At 40.5% G+C, this 19,358-nt stretch overlaps 1 protein-coding gene and 1 pseudogene across 2 annotated transcripts in view; both read right to left on the bottom strand.

The window, feature by feature from the left end:
* LOC139478412 (3'-5' exoribonuclease HELZ2-like) overlaps positions 1-13,873 on the bottom strand; it is a 32,617-nt gene extending 18,744 nt beyond the window's left edge. Inside the window, exons 1-8 of one of the 2 annotated variants that reach the window (XM_071260858.1) lie at positions 13,784-13,873; positions 12,424-12,446; positions 9,715-10,422; positions 5,326-5,520; positions 3,394-3,436; positions 1,971-2,125; positions 836-1,024; positions 594-630 (exon numbers count right to left, since the gene is read on the bottom strand). In XM_071260858.1, the coding sequence (XP_071116959.1) occupies positions 594-630; positions 836-1,024; positions 1,971-2,125; positions 3,394-3,436; positions 5,326-5,520; positions 9,715-10,422; positions 12,424-12,446; positions 13,784-13,820 (1,387 nt within the window). In that variant the 5' untranslated portion in view covers positions 13,821-13,873. Of the gene's footprint in view, positions 1-593; positions 631-835; positions 1,025-1,970; positions 2,126-3,393; positions 3,437-5,325; positions 5,521-9,714; positions 10,423-12,423; positions 12,447-13,517; positions 13,562-13,783 lie in introns of those variants that run through there. The other variant, XM_071260859.1, reaches the window with a different exon arrangement.
* LOC139479410 (uncharacterized) overlaps positions 1-19,358 on the bottom strand; it is a 151,853-nt pseudogene that overhangs the window by 55,701 nt on the left and 76,794 nt on the right.

Genomic DNA, 19,358 nt, shown 5'->3' with positions numbered 1-19,358 from the left:
TTGTTGACCATCATATAATATATGTTTACCAGTATATAATTTACTTATATATTGCAGTTTATGTTCATCGATATATGACTTCAGCTTACGTTGATATCAGTTGGATTCTTTTTTCATCATTATGCGAGTGAGTGAGTGAGTGAGTACAGCGCCTCGTATAACAATCAATAGGATGCTGAGTAACGGATAAGTCGTTATATCAGATAAGATGAAACATGATATTTGCCTCCAGCATCGACACTGAATTGAAGTATCTTTTTTACATCTGAGATTGGAGAGATATGTCAAAATTAGTTTACTGAATAGTCATCTACTTTCAAGTTGCTCATAATATAAATCACTGGTTTGTCAGACCCAACTTTGATTATTTGAAGGCTGACGTCTTAAAAGAATATTACTGTGTGCGGCATTAAACAACAAATTGACGTGAAAGTCCCTATCCCAGATTGATATCATGGTTAGGTAGAATAACTCACATTTATGTACTACGTGTTTTATCATATTGCATTGGTAGATTATTTTGGACCAGACCACAATATATTATTCAATCCTCAGAGACTGTGTAGGCCAGCTATGCCGTTTAAAAAACATACCGACTTTCGCCATCTTTCCAGCAGCTGCATATAGCCCCTGCGAAATATGTAGAAATTTGTACCAACTTTGGATGGTAGTATTACACATTACAAAGAAGATGTACACTTTTATCGTAAAGGTTGAACATTATCTGATTGCAGTTAAATGTATCTTTTAGCCAACTTTAACAACCATTAATTATTTGTATATGGTATTTATTGAAATGTTTCAACATCCTGGCAAGGCTATTTTTCTTAATCACCTTTTCATAAGCACATTTGGCCATCACAAGGACCAAATGTTTCGTCTTGCCAATGAGGTTGTTTGGATGAAGCCTCATCCTGCAGTACGCTTTGAACACACTGAGAGAAGTGAGATAACACACGCCGGGGTTTTCTTTGTAGGTATTCTGTACCATCAGGCGTAACTCCGACAACACCTGAAGCAGCTCCTGTATCATTGGACAAATTGGAGGCTTCATGAATTTCTTAAGAATAACTTTTGTTTGAGTGACTGAGTATGGTTTTGCGCCGCTTTTAGCAATATTCCAGCAATATCACGGCGGTGGACACCAGAAATGGGCTTCACACATTCTACCCATTTCGGGAAACGAACCTGGGTCTTCGGAGTCTCGAGCCAATGCTTTAACAACTAGGCTAAGCGACCGCCCCAACTTTTTTTGGAAACAATAGGCATTGGTGTTTCTGGGGAATGACAGTGGGAGTGGACATTGACGATGGAGGTATTTCTTCGTCCAGTTTATGATCACTTATATACTCCTTTCAGGCTAATGAATTTTTAATGCATTTGTCTTGACCTTTGACAAATGTGCTTTAAAGGGATTCTTTTGGAATGGTTTAATGCAACTGAAGGAGCAGGATAAGCTCACCCTTTCGCTAACACCTGTTATCATAACTAGTTCATAATGATTCATTAACAGATGCCTATGATATAGTCGGAATTAAACATTGGACTCCGCTTTAAGCATAGGACTTTTTTATTGTGGAAAGGGTTTGCTGCTTTTATTTAAAGAAGTTGTCAAGAAACCTTCCAATGGTTTTAATAATTACCATTTATGATCGTCCATATAGATTTATTATTCTGAGCAGAGTTACTTGCATTGGGCGTACCAGATACTCATCATTATAGGTTCGAATCCTAGACTTCCCGTACCATAGCCGTGCTCGTGGGTTTCCCCATGGAGGTAAACATTCAACACCTGCATCACATCCTCCCCACATCAGGCTATCACGCGGAGATGCAACTGAAATACTGTACAACGTAACGTGTACCTAATTCACTCACTCACTCATTCGTCAACGCAGGATTTCCATACAGTTAAACAACTATTCAGTCCAGGTTATAACAAAAATAACAAAACAAACAAATTCATTTACCTCATAGCGGTAAGCAGTAAACTGGGTGTTATGGAACACAGTTTTCCACAGGGAGGTTTCTATCTTCTCGACTTCCTTTGATAGCTTCACCTCAATGTCTTCCCCCTCAGGGTCGTCGTTCATGTACACTTCCAGCTCCCCGGTCAGAGTCAATGCTGCAACATCCATCAATAGCGTTATCAAGATGTCTTTCATCTTGACACGGAGTCACGCAAACGTGTGTGCATTGATTGTTTTATACATAACTGTTAAAATTGAAACGGAAATCCAGCAGGTGAGCTTAAATTATTTTGAATAATTTAGAGGCATTATATTGCATATTTCATTCCCTTTCATTTCTAACTACGAAAAAATGAAAGGGTTACTACCCATTTTACCAGACAGAATATTGCCTCATATATTAACTCTCTGAATTTGAGGTTATCTCTGTAAACGTGGCTTTGGCATTCCATCAAAATGTAGATTGTAGTTTCTTCATTATGGGTGTTCCATGTAGGTTTAAGTTATAGTTTCATGTTCGAGAAACAGGTGGTTCCTCAGAAAGTAGTATAGAACAGGCTCAGTTATGCTATTCATTTCAATGTATCCAGCAAGGAAACATTAATGTACGCATTTGTACATTTTCCAGACAATCAGCATCTGCCACTGTTGTGTCCTGTCCAGAGAGGACTAGGGTTCCATTTCCTGCGAGGATGTCACGGAGTGAATGTCTTTTGGGCCGCTTGCAGGACATTTTCATGATTATTGTATTTAGTTTGAAGACGTATTTTCATCATAGTTTTGATAATTGTTATGTCTCTGTGTGGAAGGTATTCTGATTTTGAAATTGCAAAAGATCTGGGCGAAGTTTAGGTAATTTTGACAGATCTCTGTGAAAGAATTGACCAAACATCCAGGATAATGACAATCAAAGATGTGAAAAAGCTATAAAATGATAATTTAACAAATGGCACCAAAAGATAGAATCATGTGTTAATAGTGTGTTAAAAGAAGGTTGGTTAAAACTAGGGACACTCTTACAGAGTCTGCTCACAGTTTCATCCTTCAATTTTAAAACACACAAACAATCTCCAGAAAATTAACTCTAGTACCGCATCCATTGGTATAATTTTGTTGTTGTTGTAGTAATGTTACCATGAAGTAGACAATGTTTACTCCTTTGTACGATATATCTTTGTACTCTGTGATTAAGTAAATACGTTATTTTGACAATATATCATGATACAAGTCATCGTAAAAAGTTAGTGTTGTTTCTTCTGGAGATAGCTAATTTCTCAGTTCTGATGTCTGAAGACAACTAGAGCCAACATCCACTCTGGTGAATGAGAGTCTACTCAGAAATCACAAGGTAATGATGAAATTAACATCAAATAAACTTGTACTGAAGATTGCGTTAAGAAAGGACATCCTCAGGCATACTTACCATTGTACAAGAATCGCAGGCCATTCAGAACTTGACTGCACCTCTGTAATTATATCATGTGTACATAAACTAGTGTATGCTCTATATTTTAGCAACACGCGAATTGTTGTAAATACATTAGCCAAATCACTTTCCATAAACACAAGAAATCTATGTCCAGTTTGTACGATTACAACTATATAATAAGCATAGGTTTGTGAATCACTATCAAATAATGGTAATACTAGGAGTTTTCGAAAAATTCAGCGTATTCTACCCTACCGGTGGCACCCGTTACAAACACATGCAAAAAGCACGGGAAGATATGGTACAAGTCAAAATAGGAAACACTATTTTTTGACTGATGGGTCAAATGTGGAAATGCCCCACACATGTCTATCATAAACCTTTGTTTTGCTGAAACTTTTAGCACCTGGTATCGTCACTGCTTGATAGTGATTCATAAACACATGCTCATTATATAGTCGGAATCGTACAATCGACTCTGTTTTTGGCAGAGATTTCTTATGAACATGGAAAGGCTGTTGTTGCTTTTGTTTCATATCTTAACCCGCATCAAGCAACAATGTGCAAGAGTCGTACTACGTTCTTTGAAATCTTCATTGAAACAGCAAGCTCGATTGAACTCCAAAATATGTAAAATGTAAACACCAGAGGCTGGAGCCCATGGAATGTTGCTCAACATACAAGGAAAGTTGACGTTAGGAAAGTTACAGTCACACCTCTTGTCATACAGACTTGTGTCACATGTTACGAACAGATCTAAACATGAAACAGATGAGACGGTTTCACTGGATTGTTATTTATTTCTAGTTCGGGTGGGTGAGTGAGTGAGTTGGGTTTAACGCCGCTTTTAACACTATTCCAGTTATATCGCGGCGTGTCAGCTTAATGTGGGAGGAAAGCCCGAAGTGATGCAGGTCTCAGACGTTTACAACTTCGGTGAAACCCACGAGCACGGGTATGGTGCTGACAAACCTAGAAACATAATCGGGGCGAACCGGGATTCGAACCCACAATCATAGGTTTCTGGTGTGCCCAAGGTAAGCAGCTCTGCACAACGAATCGCCGCGCCTTAGACGACTGGGCCACCCTTGCCCCCTAGTTCGGGTGGGTAAATCAGTGGAAGGAAATTAACGATATTAGATCATGGATATCCCTGACACTGAATGATTTGTCCAATTTCCTATGTTTTCATTTACTCATTCCGAGCAGAAAATCCGATGCATGTGCATAAAGAAACAGATCAGCAATTGCTGCTCTAGGGGATGCCTACTTCTTGCCTTATGTCATGTCCCAAATACACAAAGATGTTATCCATGAGGAAGTCCAGCAATTCTCATATCGTATTCTCAGTACATTTCAGATGATATTTGCTTTCATTTTTGACAAATTGTTTTGAACCTTTGAAGATAAATTCCAGCAAAATCCTTCGACTTTTGGAGAATCCACATGGTATTAATTCCACTTGTCGCAAATACATATGAATATAATGTCTGTCCCTGATTTAATTAAGACCCATGGTTAATCTTTGAGACAGAGATTTGGTGGTACATTATTGGAGATTATATTTGTATAATACTATCTGCACTTTGAGGCTATCGTTACTACATAATCAGGAACCATCCCAATTGTAGTAATGAATTTGTTGAAATGCATACAAGACCCGTCTCGAGGCAATTCTGGGCTTGAGCAAAACAACTCTGCTGTAACCAGTACACATTTATACTTTGGAGGTCGATATTAATCAAATAATATGGACATTAAATACTGAAAACATAATATTCAATTAACTGTTACATCGACATATGTGCTAAGCACCATGCTTCTACCCACTAGCTACAGAGGGGTTCACACCCTCAATCAGCGGATCCTGACACGGCTAAGGTACGCAACTATGCCTGGACTATTGAGGAAATGAAATACACATACCTCCAGTATGAAGAGTCTGTTGAGTCTTGCACATACTAGTTGACTGAACCTAGCCGTTGTCGACATGTTACTTGGAGTAGTTGCTGATATCGCAGTCATCGCCGCTTTCTTGAATTTACCCGCAGCATGTTTATCAAAGCTTCCATCCTGAACTTTCTCAACAGCTTCACGAACAACCATCTCCAGTTCAGTCTCCTGAATTTGTTCAAAGCAAATGAACGATACTTTAACACCCCCAATAAAGATAGTCATCGAGCCATACTAAAAGACTGGGAGACCTATAGTTGCACCTGGGACAAATACGTCCCAATGGAACTCGTTTTCAGCACGCATCAACAGTACAAAACAATATAACACGGTCATAACGAAACTCCAAGGGCATGTTGTTATGTGTTCCTTATAATCACATCATACTCTATTTGCCCGCCATTCGTAATAGAATTCACGATCTTGTATGCAAAAACTCGGAATGAATGTATTTTATATATTCACGTTTTTTAAAGAGCTGTAAATAGTGAAACATGTACTTGAGGTCATATTTTTGTATTCAGACAGACAGACATTTTATTCGGTATTTAAGCCCGCATGGCCCATTGTACGGTTGATATTTCAGTTTCATTTCTTTAGTCATGTGATATACATGATATACATGATATACAAAAACTATTTGACAGAGAATATATGTTTCAACAATTTGGCCTGTGAACGTATAACATAAGAATTGTTGGATTTTGTTTTTATTCATATTGGTAAACTAGGGAATATATAGAGGCGTAGCCACTCGTGAAAATATTACCTTTCCCCCCGTCACGAGATGAGAGAAACATGATATTTCACTCGACACATGGAATATCCTATTCATTATATAATTTTTCAGCAATTGTCAACAGAAAATTAAACTAGTTCATTACAAATGTAAAACCTTGAAACGTAAATTCTCCCTACTTGACAAACAGTGACGGTTCACCACCCCTTGTATTTGCGACTTTCGTGTTTGCAAAATCTTAAAAAAATATATAAAAAAGTATTAAAAAATATTGAGGGTCACGATAATTCTTTATCATACATTTCTATATGAGTTTATACAAAATCAACTTCAACAAAAACTATTCTTGAATACCAGGAGACCGCTGAGAGAACCGAAAGAATACATGCTGGTCAAGTAACAAATATGAGGCGTTGCGAAACGAACAGTCTCGATTGACGAGTTAAATGAGAGATTTACAGTTTATAACGAAACATTTTGGAGAGAAAAATAAACGGCTAGAAGTGATATTAACTCCATAAATGACTATCCGTCATTATTTTGCCTTGTTCGTGTGGAACTAACTTAAAACGAACGTCAACAGTTTGTGTACGGGCAATTAAAGGGGAAGTAACTCTTGTATGACAATAGTTCCGTCAAAGTGTTATGTTCACAGCAGTGAAATATCAAGTGTTTTGTTCACAGCAGTGAAATATCAAGTGTTTTGTTCACAGCAGTGAAATATCAAGTGTTATGTTCAAAGCAGTGAAATATCAAGTGTTATGTTCACAGCAGTGACATTTGAAGTGTTATGTTCAGTGCAATGAAAATATCACCTTTCTCAACTTCAGAAAACTCAGTCTTTCACGCTGAAGTATATAATAAACTTTTGCCTAAGATGTTTATACTTGTCACATACTGATAGAACACGAAATTCATCCACAATCTCTCCTGACTGACAGTTATTACAGTTTTCAACTTTTTACACAGCTACGTCTAAAATTTACATTGAAATTGTGTAACTACACTCTGAATTTACATAAAGCCCTAACAAGCGATTTATCATCTAACATACTCTGTTTCTATAGCAGACTTTATCTGAGGAAACGTGAAGAAGATTTATTATCATGCCAGTTTCGACACTGTAACCTTTGTTAGAGAATAAATTTGTATCCTGAACATCTTGGGAAATCCACACAAGTGAATAAGGACATGAAATATCTGATATATCTGATATTGGACACCCAAGTCGTTTTACCATTGTCATCAATAGCTTTCAGTAGTTTATGACATAGACAAGGATATCTTTGCGATTCCATCCTCAGTAATTTTAGCCAATAGCTGGTCATTCGGAGTTGATTTAACATATGAATGGGATAGAGTCCCTTTTCACCTTAACTAGCTTTATTGGAAGACTATTTTCCAACCATTAAAAAGCGTTTAAAGTATGAAGAATCTACGTTTTCAATAGCGTCTTTATATTTTACGTCATATATTTCATCCCCGTAAGACAACATTTATGTAATTTTGCCGTTAAATATATGTATATTTTGCTTGAAAATTTGTAACAGGTTTTAAGAGAATATTGCTTTATCTCCATTTTTCACGTTTGGAAATTATTTGGTTTTGACAATTAACTTCCAATCCCCATTTGATGCAAAAAGAATGTAATACATTCAATGTGGTTTTTTACCATTAACAGAATACGAAAACATGATAATATCAACAGCAAATAGAAGTAACATTAAATCTATAATATGACATTCATTATATATTTCTCTGACAAAGTCATTAATGAAGAAAATAAACAAAACTGGACGTACACCATTTCATGTTAAGAAGCACTGTGATTTACCAGATTGTGTTTTACCACAAGTCATAAACCGATGAATACATCTTTGTTATAATTGGAATAAATTTCCCATGACATCCTTTGGTAAGAAGTAAATATTACATTTTTCTCTATCAACATAATCGAAAGCTTTTTTGAAATATACAAATGCACAATAAAAGCGACACCTAGGTTTACATAAATACCTGGATACAGAAAGCTTGCAATATAGATAAATTGTCAACCGTTGAATAGTTTGGACGAAAACCAGCCGGAAGTTCAGATAGAAGATTATTCACGCAGCTATAAGTAAGCAGCTGTCCGGATACATTTAAAACAGAAATGCCTCTGAATTGTTTGGATCAGACCTTGTACCCGATTTATACAATGGTTATATCATATCAACGTCCCTCGACTCCGGAAACACTCCAGTATTCATAATTTTATTAAATAATAATTCTAAATATGATATAAGAATACTGCCTGCTTACCTAAACAATTCAGGTCTTCACCGACAGATTTTACAACTTTCAGATTTTTTATTCTGATAAATAGTAACAAACAATCTCTAACAATCTAAGAGTGAGTGAGTGAGTGAGTGAGTGAGTGAGTGAGTGAGTGAGTGAGTGAGTGAGTGAGTGAGTGAGTTTTACGACGCTTTTAGCAATATTCCAGCAATATCACGGCGGGGGGCACCAGAAATGGGCTTCACACGTTGTACCAATGTCGGGAATCGAACCCGGGTCTTCACCGTGACGAGCGAACGCTTTAACGACTGGGCTACCCGACCGCCCCCTAACAATCTAAGAAACATACCACAGCACTAGAATTCAGCAGAAGGTATGTAAGCAGTCAAATGACATTATACCACTGATGACGTCACCCTCCTGTCATCTCAAGAGAGTCTTTTGTTCGAAAATGCCAATCGACTTTGTGACCGAGATCGTTTGCAATAAGCTGCCGGCGAGATGACAGCTTGAATAGTTTTATTGATTTGGAATGCACCGGTGAATGGTTTTACTTTATAACCATTTTATTCTGTAAGTTGATTAAACGTTCCCCACAAAGTAAACACTTATTATTGTACGGGGATTTTGTCACACAGGGCTTACGTCCAAACATTGAAATGATCGCCCGATGGCTACAAGCTAAACATATATTCGAGAACGGTACAATTCGGTAATGACTAAACCATCTTCCCGAAACAAGGGCGTTAACTGACTGTAAAAGTCCTGTTTCCACCCTTGCCGAACTGGGCTGGAATTCTGGAGTTACAATTTGGCTGGACTCACGATTCTATACACCGTCCAATCAAACGACATTGAGATCTGTTTCGTAAACAACATTGATTTCAACGTGCAGATTTCGGTCGACTGTAGCATTTGCAAAACATGTGTACCGTCAACTGGGCGTCGACATATATAAAGCAAATCTTTTCATGATTTTAATCAAGGTGCTCAAAAGATTTCATTCACTTCGCGGGGTGAGACCCGTTGAATTACAATATCTATCTTGATTATCGATCAGATCGATTTTGCTGGATGCCGCCATTTTGTTTTGAGCAAATGCAAGTGATATGAGCGATGGAAAATCTGATTGGGGACATACAAGGGACATAACTCGTAATAGCCACTGGTGGCGCTACGATCGAGCCTGAAAATTTCTGTAGTTCGGCAACGGCGGAAAATGGACTTTTAGTTAACGCCCTTGCCATGGGAAGTTGAGATTAAACGGGAATATCATTTTAGGGATGTAAAATACATATAACTTAAGTAAACAAGCAAAATATAAAGTGGTAGTAGCAGCTTCGTACCTGTGGTTTAAACAGCTTTGGCTCACTGCCTAATAAGGCAGGGAATGATGCAAGCGGAGACGGAGTAAGAGATGGAGGATTCTGAAAATGAGAAAAGGACGAAGCATGGTACTGAGCCCTCTCAAATGGTAAGCCGATAGGTGCTCGGAGTGGTTGGGTCTGGCGCTGGCGCTGGGAACTCATCACAGGAACAAGCAGGCGTAGGGGTGGTGGTGGTAGCCGATGCTGCAGCACCAGTAATGGTGGTGGTGGTAGTTGGTAGTTGTACTGAAGCCCTGGTAAGGTTGGGGGTGGTGTTTGGTGTTGAACACGAGAAATAGACGAAACGTCTTGTTCTGGCTGATACTGAGCGTGTGGGGAGACTGCCATTTGGTCTTGTGGTTGGTGTTGATGCTGAAACGTTTCAGACACATAGGGAAAGGATGGCGGTGAGGATGGATGTGCTTCTAACGTCGCTGCATTATTGGAGATGTCAGCTTGCCCTTCGTGGCGATCATAGATGACCTCAACATGGTCGGAGTCTCTATGCCTCTGGTCGGCCGCTGGATCGGACGTTGCAGACACATAGGGAAAGGATGGCGGTGAGGATGGATGTGCTTCTAACGTCGCTGCATTATTGGAGATGTCAGCTTGCCCTTCGTGGCGATCATAGATGACCTCAACATGGTCGGAGTCTCTATGCCTCTGGTCGGCCGCTGGATCGGACTGCTGAAACAGGAAAATATCCCGTTAACGTTTATGCCATCAGTGGACTCTCTACATAGGTGAATGAGTGAGTGAAGAGGGTAAATGAGTGAGGTTTCCCCGACGCCTACGAGACTCAACCCTCCACCGCGACTAGCAAATTTACACAACCACCCAATCGCCTAGGAACAACACTTGTTGCAAAACATAAACTTACTTAAGGTACAGAAATCATATTGGACAAATACTGTTCCAAAGAGTACAAACGGTGTGTTAAATCAAATAAAGCTCATTTCAATCCCATTGAATTAGGTTTGTTTATTTCCGTAAGATACCTCTCTGAAGGTCGCATAGATGAACCCTTAGAGCACATTGACCGTCCAATCAAAATGCAGAATACGTTGGTTATTGAGAAAATCTATTCTTTCTAAAACGCTTCGGCTTCGGAAGTTTCAATCGTAACAAAATATAAAACGTTAAGGCCAGTGTGTAATCAGTGTCGATAATCTGCCGAAACAGATTCCATTGGGCAAACTAGTGGCGAAAACAATATGAATGTATAACTGACATCCTCAGCGAGCCTGACCACCAAATCACGTTAGTCGCCTTTTTATGCAAGCATGGGTTGCTGAGGACCATTTATTCCCCGGAACTTCAAGGGGAACATGGTTGTCATCATTGGGCGAGTTTAACATGGAAAGAAAGTTTAGTGTCGTGAAACAAGCAGGTACGGAGACAAACCAAGTATCATAAAGAAGGTGAATGTGGGATTCGAACCCACAACATAAATCACGCCACACCTTAGGGATGCACGATGGACATTTAATTTCATTTCTGAATCGAAGACCATTTCCGACCCGGATGTTCCTGGGCCTGCTGTGCTAGATCGTCACCTTCAGTGTCATCAGGTAGACCGCCTCCGTGGTCTAGTGGTAGAGCGTCCGCCCGGAGAGCGGAAGGTCCGGGGTTCGATCCCCGGCCGCGTCATACCAAAAGATGGTACTTGTTGTTACCCTGTCTGGTGCTCGGCATTAAGGGGCTAAAACATGGGCTGATCGGCTCGGAGTCAGTACACTGTGTCTGAGTGGGGTATTCATGTTAAACTGCGGCATGATATCTCAGTGGGCTAGCACTATAAATCGGCATCAGTCCGGACTAGTACAAGTAGCCACACACACACACACACACACACACACACACACGTGCATGCACGTCGCTATATAAGTGCAATAATCTTGGACGCGACGTTAAACCCCATTTCACCTCAACTCATACACATACAGATATTTACATAGTTATAGACAGATTAATGAGTTTCGACCAGTCGATTGTTTTGTCGTTGCTATTATGATGCGGTTAAATAGATATACAATAATAGAAGCGACAAAGCCCTTTCCATATCTATAAGAAATCATTACAAAGCAGAGGGATATAATCCCTGACACATATTGCATCGTCAGATACCATTATGCAAACACGCAGATACAGGTGATCAAACAAATGTCGTTATAAACCAAAGGGTATGTGGCTGCCGTCACGTCGTGCGGGAGAAATCCCCCACCGACATGGCCCCTCCAAAGTTCAGACTTGAACTTAATGTTGTATTTCTTCACCCATGGGATTATAATGTCCTTTAGTTAAAATTGAGCATTCTTAGCAAATTTGGACCCATGACGATTCGGGGTAGAATTGGTCTTCAGCAACCCATGCTTGCCGTAAAAGGCGAGTATGCTTGTCGTAAGAGTCGACTAAAGGACCGGGTGGTCAGGCTCGCTGATTTGGTAGATGCATGTCATCGATCCCAATTGCATGGATCGATGCTCATGATGTCAATCACTGGATTGTCTGGTCCACTCGATTATTTACAGACCGCTGGAATATTGCTGAGTGCGGCGTTAAACAACAAACCAACCAATCTTAGCATGTTTAACATATGGTAAACCATGGATGGAAGTTTGGAGGAATCAAAACTTTTCAATGTGTCGAGCTTACAGCGGTATAACGATCAAATATGGTTTATCTTACCTCATCTGAACCTCTGACCAGGTCTGTAAAAAAAAATCAACCGTTTAATTCGAGAAAATGTTTTTTCTTAATAATAATGAAACACAAACCCGAGGACGATTCCGACAGTATCACAAGCACGTATGTATGAATTGCTATGCAATATTGATGTTACCAGGTATTCGCTAAAAGGTGACCATAATTGTTTTTATGTTGCCCCAACGGTGGCACATCACAAATACATATAAAAGCAACTCAATTATTCTCAAATATTGAGTGAGTGAGTGAGTGAGCGAGTTGGGTTCACACATATTGAGTGAGTGAGTGTTTGGTTGATGTTTAACGCCGCACTCAGCAATATTCCAGCTATATGAAGGCCGTCTGTAAATAATCGAGTCTGGACCAGACAATCCAGTGATCATGGGAATCGATCTACGCAAATGGGATACAATGACATGCATCAACCAAGTCAGCGATCGTTAGTCGCCTCTTCCCACAAGCATGGGTTGGTGAGGACCTATTCTAACCCGGATCTTCACGGGTCGAGTGAGAGAGTTTGACGTCACAGTATTTCAGTTATGTCACAGCGTTTCAACTGTATAATTATGTTATTCACGTAGGAAGAAAGTCAAACGTGATACAAATGATCGTAGCTGTTGTCCCACTGAGTTGAAAAACCAACGAGCACGGGTATGATATAGCCTGAGGCAATTTCCATTTTTCCATGTAATTTTATGCAAAAAAAACACTACTCTAATTACTTTTAACAAACAAAATGAAACATCGGTAACAACAATGGAAATAGTGTTTCCACAGATGACGTACGGTAATGACGAGTAGGACATTGATCCAACACTGTAACGCTATACGCAGGCAACCACAGTAACAGCAATGCGGAAGAAAGAAACGATTACTCGTGCGTCATTACGCTTACAAAACATCGGAGCAAATTCATCAAAAATTGAATACGTGCACGTTTACACCCGGCAATGATTAAACGCAATTGATTCTGTTATAACGGTACCCAAGTTACATGGTACAAAGACATTAGTTAATATATAAATATTATAATATTTATTATGGAAGATAAGCACAACACATATACTGTACATTACCGTTTGACATTCTGACTGCATATAGTATAAACAGGAGGCGATAAAATATCTCGCTGCATCAGAAAAGCTTGTTCTAGGGCAAAACGATCAGATTTGCCGGTCTGGGAAGGAAAGAGTTGATCTGCCTTACGTAGTGTTATTATGGCTTTTCCTGGAAGTGGACAATAGGATAAAAAGCCAAATGAAAACGAAAGTAACCTTTGGATTGGCTGTAGATTGTCATCGAAATTACGAGGATCACGATTAATGTTATAAATAACACTTACCACAGACATATTCAAATGCTCGAAAAGCTAAATCCATGTTATGTCAAGTGAACAGGTGCGTGATCAAGGCTGATCAGCTGATTGACGGTGTTGATTTCATGTCGAGTTCAGAAGTGCATATCACGTGATTGTTGGCACATTTCCAAGAAATGAACGTAAAATGAACTAGGTGGGCGTGTACTAAGTAGTGCACGGTCGATATGTATACTGTCGCACAAAAGCTTTATGTATTGCCTTACGCTCTGTGCAGTATAGGACCGTGGTGTATCATATAAACCGAGGAAGAATAATTATGAGTGAGTGAGTTGGGTTTAACGCCGCTTTTAACAGTATTCCAGTTATATCACGGCGTGTCAGCTTAATGTGGGAGGAAAGCCCGAAGTGATGCAGGTCTCAGACGTTTACCACATCGGTGAAACCCACGAGCACGGGTATGGTGCTGACAAACCTAGAAACATAATCGGGGCGAACCGGGATTCCAACCCACAATCATAGGTTTCTGGCGTGTCCAAGGGACGCAACTCTGCAAAGCGAATCGCGGCGCCTTAGACGACTGGGCCACCCGTGCCCCCGAATAATTATGAATCAGTCACACGTTCAGCACATACCAAATATGTTGAATTGTGTGTGGTCCTGTGGTCTTTGGCCCCACAATGCACTGTTCTATTTATATATGTAACATAAACCTTACCAAGTGAGCTGATTGCCATAGAACGCTGCATGCGACGCCGGGGTAAGCTGGTGTTCAATTTCTACATGGAGATGTAGATTACTGCACAAGTTGCTGTCAGATCCGGGATAGAATAGGTCTTCAGCAACCCATGCTTGCCGTAAAAGGCGCCTGTGCTTGTCGTAAGAGGCGACTAACAGGATCGGGTGGTCAGGCTCGCTGACTTGGTTGATACATGTCATCGATTCCAATTGCGCGGATCGATGCTCATGATGTCCATCACTGGATTGTCTGGTCCATATGCGATTATTTACAAACCGCTGTCATATAGCTAGAATATTGCTGAGTGCGGCGTTAAACAACAAACAACATCAACAGGTACCATTTATCTAACAATGAGTCTCATCTGTGCATCTGTTTCTTGCTCACACTAAAATCGCTCCATTTTAGCATCGATGCATATTTTGTTTCTTGTCAGATAGCAGTGGCGCTTTAACAAATAACACAACGGTCATGAGTGACGTCATCCGGCACACTCCGGCGCAGTGGTGACAGTATAACACGTGACCAGAATTTGCATATCGCGTGACCAGACTTTTTCTCTTGTTTGTTAACAAACGCGCTTTTTCAGAAATCAGAATAGAAGTATTGCATGACAATAAATATTTAGACATCAACAGACCAGACAACCCAGTGATTGACATCATGAGCACCGATCTACGCAATTGGGATACGATGATATGCATCAACCAAGTCAGCTAGTTTGACCACCCGATTCGCCAAGGAGCATCTTACAACAAGCATAGTCGCCTCTTAGAACAAGTATGGTTGCTGGAGATTAATATTAACCCAGATCTTCACGGGTACGTATACCCTCTTCCTACACAAACTTTCCTGTCACCCGCTTTGCCCCACACAGCCGAATACCTTGCAGGGCTTCCGGGTATGAAAGAGTCCCAAGTACCCAAGTACCGAATATACTGTGGGACCTAACTGATTGTGTCGGTGAACCCCGATTTTCGATCTTCGAACTTGTCGACTCATGGATGCTTCATTCACGCTCGATTATGGTCGATGTCCAGATATGGCTGAAATATTCCTGAGGCGGCTGACAGCTCACTCAGTCACCTTCACCCACCCCCTCCTTCCACCCACAAACTAAACGAACCCGTGAAGATCCGAGTTAGAATTGCTCTTCAGCAACCCATGCTTGTCTTAACAATGGCCAAACGAGAATTGGTGGTAAACCTATTTGACTATGGTACTACGTAAACACGCTCGCCCCACCATGGTAATACGTTAACACGCTCACCTCACTATAGTACTACGTAAAGACGCTCGACCCACTATGGTACTACGTAAACACGCTCGCCCCACCATGGTAATACGTTAACACGCTCACCTCACTATAGTACTACGTAAACACGCTCGACCCACTATGGTACTACGTAAACACGCTCGACCCACTATGGTACAAAGTAAACACGCTCGCCCCACTATGCTACTACGTAAACACGCTCGACCCACTATGGTACTACGTAAACACGCTCGCCTCTCTATGGTACTACGTAAACACGCTCGCCCCACTATGGTACTACGTTAACACGCTCGACCCACTATGGTACAAAGTAAACACGCTCGACCCACTATGGTACTACGTTAACACGCTCGCCCAGCTATGGTACTACGTAATCACGCTCGCCCTACTATAGTACTACGTAAACACGCTCGCTCCACTATGGTACTATGTAAACAAGCTCGCCCCACTATGGTACTACGTAATCACGCTCGCCCTACTATAGTACTACGTAAACACGCTCGCCCCACTATGGTACTACGTAAACACGCTCGCCTCTCTATGGTAATACGTAAACACTCTCGCCCCACTATGGCACTAAGTAAACACGCTCGCCCTACTTTAGTACTACGTAAACACGCTCGCCCCACTATGGCACTACGTATACAGGCTCGCCCCACTTTGGTACTACGTAAACACGCTCGCCCCACTATGGTACTACGTATACACGCTCGCCCCACTATGATACTACGGTAATTTGGAGAGTCACAAGCATTATCTGTCTATAAATAAGCCTTATCCTGAAAGTTTAGTATTATCTGATGTGTTCGTCACTGTTGTGCAACCGGTTCCCGGCGTGTAATGACCCACTTAGAGAGTCAACAAAGCGGTCTCACGCGTTTCCTTTAACCAGGTTACACCGATACTGAAATGTCACCGCTACAGGTTTAATCAATGTGTATTCATATCATTTGTAAAGGACATGTCTTGACATTCAATGTTAAAGTTATGGATATATATATCCATAACTTTAACATAGAATGTCACCACAGAAAGGTTCACTTTATATATGCAGTGTGTTGGAGGACCAACATTCAACATTCCCTGTTGTAAATACGGGTAGGTATAGGGTGTGGCGTGTAAAGTTATCACTGAGGGATGAGACATTTATCATGTTCTGACTAAAGGGGATAGCTTAACCAGGTAGAACAAGAGACGACTAGTACAATATACACAGATTTATTTACATGAACATCATATGTGTTTAGGTAGCTAACAAATATATTGTTTGTTTGTTTATTTGTTTAACGCCGCTCTCAGCAATATGAACGTGCTGAAGACTTTATAATACTTCTATTTATGTCATGTGGAGATGGACATGTTGAATGGACAAAAAATAACTCCATCTTGACAAGTACGTCTTAGATATGCATGCAAACTTTCATGCATGCAACTTCAGTACTTTCTGAGACAGAAAACTGCCCCCATCGAACACACTATGCACAAAATAAAATAACATGGATCAATAAAAAATACATGACGGAACCAATTTTCGAACTCGGTCTTGACAGATTTCTCTTGGATAAGCTTGCAAACTCTCATTCAAGTAAGTTCAGTAGTTTCTGAGAAAACCTGTCTCCATTTCTCACAGTATGCACTAAGTTGAAAAGCACGGAGCAAGGGCCACAACTCTGTAAAAATGAATTTACGACATCAAATTTCAAACTCGTTTTAGATCATTAACAGAACATCATTTACAGACCGCCGTCATATAGCTGGAATATTGCTGAGTGCGGCGTTAAACAACCAACCAACCAACAGAACATCCGTGTGTAAAATTTCATTTCTCTGACTTGAATCGTTTTTGAGAAAATTTGTCCCCTTTGAGAAACAGACGGCCGGACGGACTTCGTGCCGGTGGGATACAAATGGTTTAGTACCCCATTTCCGCAACCATCATGGAGTGTCAACAAGGACAGTCTCATGCTGCAGCGGATCTCCAAGCTGCAAAGGCCGCCTATAAAGGGGTGTTATACTCCAGCAAAACTTGACACCACAAGCTACAGCTATAGATACAGAGTAAAACGTCAGGCTGGTTCGGCCAATGACAATCAATTGGAGATGTATAGAATTCGGAGGTCAGCATCACCAGATTGGCCTTCTGGGTATAGGGTTCTAAGCAAGTTGATACATAAATATTAACGTACGTTTAGAATGAATATATTTTAAAAATACCAAATTATGTGAAAATATGTGTTTACTACAGTGATTAGGCAACTGCTTTCAACGTTGTGACGTTTGATAATCAATTTCGTGACAACCATCATGTATATGTTTTATTAATACATGCTACTGTCAGCATCACATTGAAATCCATGTTATCTCACGTCCTAGTTGCAGAGACACGATACGATCCGATAAGATAACAGGATGTGCAGGAGCTGGCTGTTTACGCCGTTGTTTGTTTATTTGTTGTTTAACGCCACACTCGGCAATATTCCAGCTATATGACGGCGGTTTGTAAATAATCGAGTCCGGACCAGACAATCCAGTGATTGACATCATGAGCATTGATCCACATATTGTGGACACGATGACATGCATCAACCAAGTCAACGAGCCTGACTACCCGATCCCGTTAGTCGCCTTTAACGACAAGCATAGTCACCTTTACCGTTGTATTATTACTATCACATCAAGTGTTTCTCCTTTATTTAGCTGAAAACGCCCTTCAATGATACACTTGGGGGAAAGGACAAAATCGACATCACTGTCCCAGAACGCTTTATGTACAACATGTAAACAATCAACAACAACTGCACAATGAGCGGAATACCTGCTCTGACAACACAAACACCGCGATGAGCGGACCTTCCAGCTCAAGCGTACAAGAGGTGAGCGGAGCTCCAGCTCACCTCAGGGCGTTTCCTACGAGCGGGACATCCTGCTCGAGGTCGTCCCTATGCCAGCACTCGGAATACCAAACCTGACTAACACCCAAGTAACAGTGTAATGGCAGCACATATATAGTAATGAACAACAATGGACAGACAAAGATACCATGACATTGCTTTGGACATTGGACATGTTGGCGCGATTAACCAACACAGTTCATGGGATGATCAATTAGGGCAATAAATGCCATACTATAAAAAGCATATGGTAGTCCAGGCTGACTGACAGTCAATGTACAATGAAATGTTGGTGAGGATTAACAACGGGGAATAGCGCCTAAAACGTAATGACAATTAAGTTATGGAGACATGGCTACAGGGTAATTTGCCTTTGGAGTCAAATGTACTTCAGACAATGGTAGTCATAAATCAAACGCTATGACAGCTTCATAGATACAATAACTTATCAATTTGAACATCTGCCATAAAACAATTTTCGGCTAAATCCAACTATTTTACTTTCAAGCCGCAGAGGTCTACAAGCACAGATATGGCCACTGATCCCGCTTGGCTAGGCCTAGTGCCCTCGCAAAATTGTTTCGAAATTTATATCTCCAAAGTAGCCAAAACGTAAAAAATGCCTTAGCTACGTCACAGTTAGACACTGATTTCAGTATATTAGACTGTTCTTTTGATAATGGTAGCAATTATTCA

The sequence above is a fragment of the Haliotis cracherodii genome, unplaced genomic scaffold (genome assembly GCF_022045235.1).
Source record: "Haliotis cracherodii isolate W230 unplaced genomic scaffold, xgHalCrac1.p SCAF_4, whole genome shotgun sequence".
Classification (NCBI taxonomy): domain Eukaryota; kingdom Metazoa; phylum Mollusca; class Gastropoda; order Lepetellida; family Haliotidae; genus Haliotis; species Haliotis cracherodii.
The sequence above is the reverse complement of the archived record's forward strand: the minus strand, read 5'-3'. Positions and strand labels throughout refer to the sequence as shown.